Source organism: Melanaphis sacchari, unplaced genomic scaffold, assembly GCF_002803265.2.
Source record: "Melanaphis sacchari strain LSU unplaced genomic scaffold, SCAv2.0 Contig51_pilon_pilon, whole genome shotgun sequence".
NCBI lineage: Eukaryota > Metazoa > Arthropoda > Insecta > Hemiptera > Aphididae > Melanaphis > Melanaphis sacchari.
Window position 1 is genome coordinate 629,065 of NW_020271353.1, and position 6,110 is coordinate 635,174.

The following is a 6,110-nucleotide window of genomic DNA, read 5'->3' on the forward strand; positions in this document are numbered from 1 at the left end:
CGATTTTGTCTTCTTTGATGATTGGTTCTTTGGTTATTTTTTTAAATCTTTCGCAATAACCTCTTTTATTTTATAATCAGATCAAAATTTCCCTAATCATACGGTTATTAACGTTATTCACTAGAAAATAACGATAATTCCCACATTCGTAGGTAAATAACGTTAATAACCGGCGAATAACGTTAATTTCTGATATAACATCATTTACCGTAACATATATATTACAATTGATTATCCTTAAACCTTAAACAGTTTTGTATGGAACTAGGTGAGAGTATTCTTTAAGGCTATTGTCTATTGGAATTTGGAAGAAACAAGAGTGGAAGAGGGATCCGTGCTACAAAAATTGGAGGTGAATGGTGACAGTAGTTTAAAAATTAACTATTCATAATTTTCATGCGAAAAATTGAAAAATTAAATACGGCGCTACTATTGCCACTGCATATAAGTACAATACTTAGAAATAACAGTATCTATTTAATTTTTTTCTAAATTTACATTTCAAGCATAATGAAGTACATTTTAAGTTGAAGTACCTAAATTTTGTTACTAAGTTACTAGGTACTTTAAATTCTCGTCGGTAATACGTAACACGAACTTTTCTTTTCTTTGTATATTATAACAAAATATATTGTAATAAAAAGTACTTTGTTACACGATTAAAAATAATATTAGGTACATAATTATTATACATAGTAGGTAATTATTAAGTGAAAATAAATACGTATAAATCACTGTGACAACATTTTTGTTTATAAATTTCTATTCAACTTAAACAATTTGTTTTTTAAAACAATAAGTTAACAAGTATTTACATACATTATTGATAATTTATTAAAATTAATAATTGTATAACTATTTAACTCTGTAAGTACTCCACATAAAAACTAAAATGGTCAAAAAAAAAGATACAAGTGCCTATTACATTACTATTAATACTATATAAATTACTAATATGCCATTTTTCAGATTTAATTATAATTTTAAAACTGTTTATATATAGATAAAGTTAAATGTACTACGTTATTGACTTCGATTTCTATGATCAATGAACCGAGGGTTTCAAGATTTATGGATTCTTGGGTACACGACTCTTCTCCACTGGACATAGATTTGAATAATGTAACGCCAATTATTCTTCCACCACTAATTTGGTTGGAATCAGAGACGATACCTTTAAAAATGTCTATTCGAAATATAGGAATGACATGTAGGTACTAAAAAAAAGAATTACCGACTAAACTAATAAGTAATAACGTTAATAATAATACTTATTAGTAATAAATTAATCATAATTATATTTTATATTAATTTTAGTATCAACAGAGTATTGTATATCATAAATTCATAAAATATATTGTTAATTTTAAATTCAAAGGTAATGTTGATGCCGAATATTCCGGACCAAGACCTTCGTTGAATGGTTCTATATTACAGTATCCATACGAGTTTTCAAGTTTTCATTTTCATTGGGGCACTAAATATGACAATGGTAGTGAACATCGTATAATGGGAAAATGGTAACAAAATAATACAATTATACAGTTATTCGTTTGATTTTGCTTATGACTATTAATATTCATAGTTCTCCTATGGAAATACACTTGGTGTTTTATAATATCAGCTACTCAAATACTTCCGAAGCCTTTAACGCCAAAGATGGTAAATTAATATTGACGTACATGTGTAAAGTATGAAAATACTATGGTATAATACATTTGGTGTCATTGATAATAATACATTTTAAGTTGGATCGTTATGAAAATGCCACGTTGGACAATTTGACGTCAAATTTAAAAAAAATTATTAAACCAGGAGAAATAATTGAAATTGATTCGTTTGCATTATCAAGTTTGTTTGAAAATGATTTACAAAATTATCATATGTATTGGAGTGCATGTGAAGAAATTCGTGAAAATACAGTATTATGGATGATTTCTTCAAAAGAAATTTCAATTAATGAAGCACAGGTTCGTACAAATTATATTAAAATTTTATTTTTATTTTTATAATAAACCAACTACAATAGTGTTGTCATGAACACATAGAATCTCAATATTTTTTTATTATACAATTATTATTTTTATTATATTATTTTATATTTGTTATATTTAAACGGGTAATGCCGAATTATAAGTTTGATAAGTAGTTATAGTATACACTATACAGTTAGCTATATGATTTTAACATTAAATAAAAGTATCATAAATAATATAGCAATAAAATAAATAAAATTATATAACTTAATGTTTAACATTTTAAATAAATAAAGCAATAATTAACTAAAAACATTATTTAAATAAGAAACAAAATATTGAAAAGAGTTATTACTTATTAATATATATATCATCATTAAAATTATTAAAAAGTAGCATTAAACTATTAAAGGGGGGCAAAGGGGCATTAAAAATCTATTTAAGACTATATTTTGAGCGCTGGAGAAGCACATAAAAAGTAATTAACTGACTATCATATGTAACATGAAAATTTAACCTAGCGAGTAACTTAGAACAGTTTTAAATTATATATGTATATATATTTTTTAAAATTATTATGTGTATATTATTTTTTGATCGGTGAAAAAAAAAAATTAGTAAAATTATCATATAATTTAAAAATAAATTTAGTTTAAATAATATATTATTTTAAATTTAATTCATGATGTAACTACATTAATCATTGGTACCATTGTACATAATAAATTTATAGTGTGTATTATATGAAATACCTACAATCAAAGGTGAAAACAACTTTTTTGTTTTTCAAAAGAAAAAAAATAGTGCATAACCAAAATAGAATTTATTATAAAATATGCAACTGGTATTGTTCACATTATTTATATTTGTACTGATTTTTGATAGTTATCTCGTATGCGATCTCTAAAAGGATTTGATAAAAAGCGTATACTGTCAAATTGTCGATTGGCAAAATTATCCGGGGGAAATAAAGTGTTACGCGTGACCCAACATTCAGTGGATCAAAAAAAAATTCAGTTGGTGGAAGAAAAGAACAATATTGCATTAACAACACCAGAAAAAATGGATATGCCAGTTATTGTGGTTAAAACAAGTACATCTGCGGAAGCAATGCCAAAAAAACTGAAACAGTTACCTAATAAAAGCAACATTGATAGTGATACGGTCAAAAAAGATGTAATTATTTCGGTAGTTACTACCACTCCAATAGTGACTCCGATAATGACAAATGCAATTCAATCTAAAAAAGATACAAAATCTACAAAATCACTTGATTTAGAGGATCAAAGTAAAGATGTTGAGCACATTTTGAACTTTACGAAACCTTTCTATTCAAATAACAAAGAGAAAAATATACTAAATGATCCGGAACTAACAAAGAATATAGTTATGAGGTTGGTAAGCAATTACGATTTATCATTATTATATTTATAGTAACATTTACTTATCTCTAAACTTATATTCAATTATTAAAAACGTATTCAATTAAAATTTTATTTTAAAATAGAGATGTATTGGTTAGGGTTTATTTTCTTTTAAATAGACTAAAATTGGTTCTCAACAAACAACTACAAAATCATCTATTAAAATAAAAAAATTAAAAATTATAATAAATTTTTTCTATTTTATCTGATATATTTTTATTATTGACACAAATAGCTCTATTGACAATCTTATACTCGATTTAAAAAATGATGATAAAATAGAGTTGAAAACTTCTCAACGGCCAGAGGTACAGAAACCCCTTAGGGAAGGCGTTCGAATGAACACTACGGCTTTAAAAAGAGAAATGCATATTAAAAACAAAGATTTAATATCTATAAAATCACATGATCTTGAGAATCAACGTGAAGAAATGGATTTGGTGTCCGACAATTTCGAATCAGTTTTGAACCTAATGCAACCTTTAGATGTAAATAACAAAGAAAAAAACATATTAAATGATGTAAAACCGACAAAGGATATAGTTATAAGGTTTGACAAAATTATTATTTTTATTTCCATTTATAATAAATTGTACATGTCCTTACCTATTTTCAACTAAAATTAGATATGAAATAGAGATACAATGAGTAACATTGCTTTACGGATATAAGTCTAATAAATAAACATATTTTTTACACCCACCTAAAATTTACATTATCTAAAATCTTAGCAGTCAACAATCAAATAAATATAAATAATTAAAAAAAATAATAATAATTGCTTTCTATTTTATCTAATATTATTATTCTTAATTATAGCTCCTTAGACAATATTATCCTCGATTTGGTAAACGAAGATAAAGTGGAGATTAAAGCATCTCAACGGCCATCTGTAAAGAAAACCCACAGAGAAGGAGTTCGAATGAATGCTACAGCTTTAAGAAGAGAAATGCATATTAAAAACAGACAAAAAAAAAATATTGAGAATATGAATAAAAGAGAGCATAAATTTTAATTTCCTTCTTATGGAATTGAACGTGTATATATATTAATTGATCATATTCAAGTAATAACTTATAAAAATAAAAATTTCTTAATATTGAAACGTATAATCATTTATATTAAAATATAGTGAATATACGATCAAAATATTAAAACATAATGTATTTAAATATTTCTGTATTCTTATATTGAGTAAATTTATAATTTCTTAAAAATTTGAACTTAAAATGTCTAAAAAAATAAAATATTATACTTATATTTTTTTTTTAGATTTATTGGTTTGAAATGTTTTGAAATGAGTTACTTACGATCAATTTTGTACGAAATCTTCAAACCTTGCATATAAAAAAAGTTATGAATTTTTAACTATAACTATTTATATAATTTTAAGGTTTTACAAATTTCTAATTTATAAATTCTAAATTTTAACTTTAAATGCTTATAATATATATTATGACTATATTTTATTTTTGATATTTTTTAATTTATGTAAGAACAATTTATAAGAAATTTTGTACTACATTTTTAATTCGTTTAGTATTATAGAAATATATATGAATATATAGAAAGGATAGGTCCAAACACTGAGTCCACTTTATTTAGTGTGATACTTGGTTAAATATTTAGGAGAGACATTGAGACAGTAATAAGAAATATCTCTCTCTTATTAATCTTTTTTTTTCTATCGAGCGCGTAAATGACTTTCTATTATATAAATTAACATTTCTTTTTTTTTAAGTTAGGAAATAATAAATTGTTATTATTTATTAAGGTTTTTTCAATGTCGTGCGATTATAATAACCACAATAAATACATTAGATGTAGGTACAATGTCTACAGTGAGAGGTAATTTTTCAACCGATTTATAATGAGAGAGTTCTATGGTCAAACATACATTTGCAATTGATAAAAATACATTACCTGTAGGTACATTTTTTTGTTTTACATGAGTGATGACTTACCTCAGTATGTAAAAATGATGTTAGATTAGTATTTACATAATCATCCTAAATAAATTAAAAATTACTTGTAGTTTTATTTGATTTTAATTTTAAGAGGATTCGGTATCAATAACTTTTAAGGAGTTAAGTGTAGGCAAATTCTTTATTTGTCGTGTAAATATGTGCGTATTGCGTACCAAGTAGTAGATCATTAGTGAGTTAAGAATAGTGTAAAAGAAATATCGGACAGCTCTCTTTATCAATGGGTAATAATACGTTATAGGAGTATTATAATTATTTAGCATTTTTTTTTTTTTTAAATATAAATCTTTTTACCAATTGTATTATCATGAAACTTATTTGTCCGATAAATTATTAGAAAACATTGGACATCATCATGAAATTTACTTTAAAACAACTTACTTTTTAAAATTATAATTTTTAGTTTAGTCTAACCATAGTTATCAAAAAGTTTGACTGTTTCCGATCAGATTTTTTTTTTCTTTTACGATGTTAAAATTTAACACATCCATTACAGTGACTCAATTAATTACGAGGTACACATGTTGTAGAAATGAAACTAGTTTAGTTCACATTTTAAAATTCTTAATATTTAAAATTTAAAAATTAAACTTTGATGGGTTTAATTTTTTAAAAAAGCATGAAAGTTATTTTTAAGTAGATAAACTCTGTGAATAACTTAAATAATTTTTTCAGAAGTTTTATCCTTTTACTAGTCGGTATAACTAGCATAAGATTTAGATCTA

General features: G+C 24.2%; 1 protein-coding gene across 1 annotated transcript; it reads left to right on the forward strand.

The window, feature by feature from the left end:
* The first annotated feature begins 1,593 nt into the window (after positions 1 to 1,593).
* Positions 1,594 to 4,415, forward strand: LOC112599479. The gene is made up of 5 exons (XM_025346397.1): positions 1,594 to 1,662; positions 1,749 to 1,970; positions 2,862 to 3,370; positions 3,636 to 3,950; positions 4,220 to 4,415. The coding sequence occupies exons 1-5, from the start codon at positions 1,660 to 1,662 to the stop codon at positions 4,413 to 4,415; spliced, it is 1,245 nt and encodes a 414-aa protein (XP_025202182.1). The 5' UTR covers positions 1,594 to 1,659.
* The last annotated feature ends 1,695 nt before the right edge of the window (positions 4,416 to 6,110 follow it).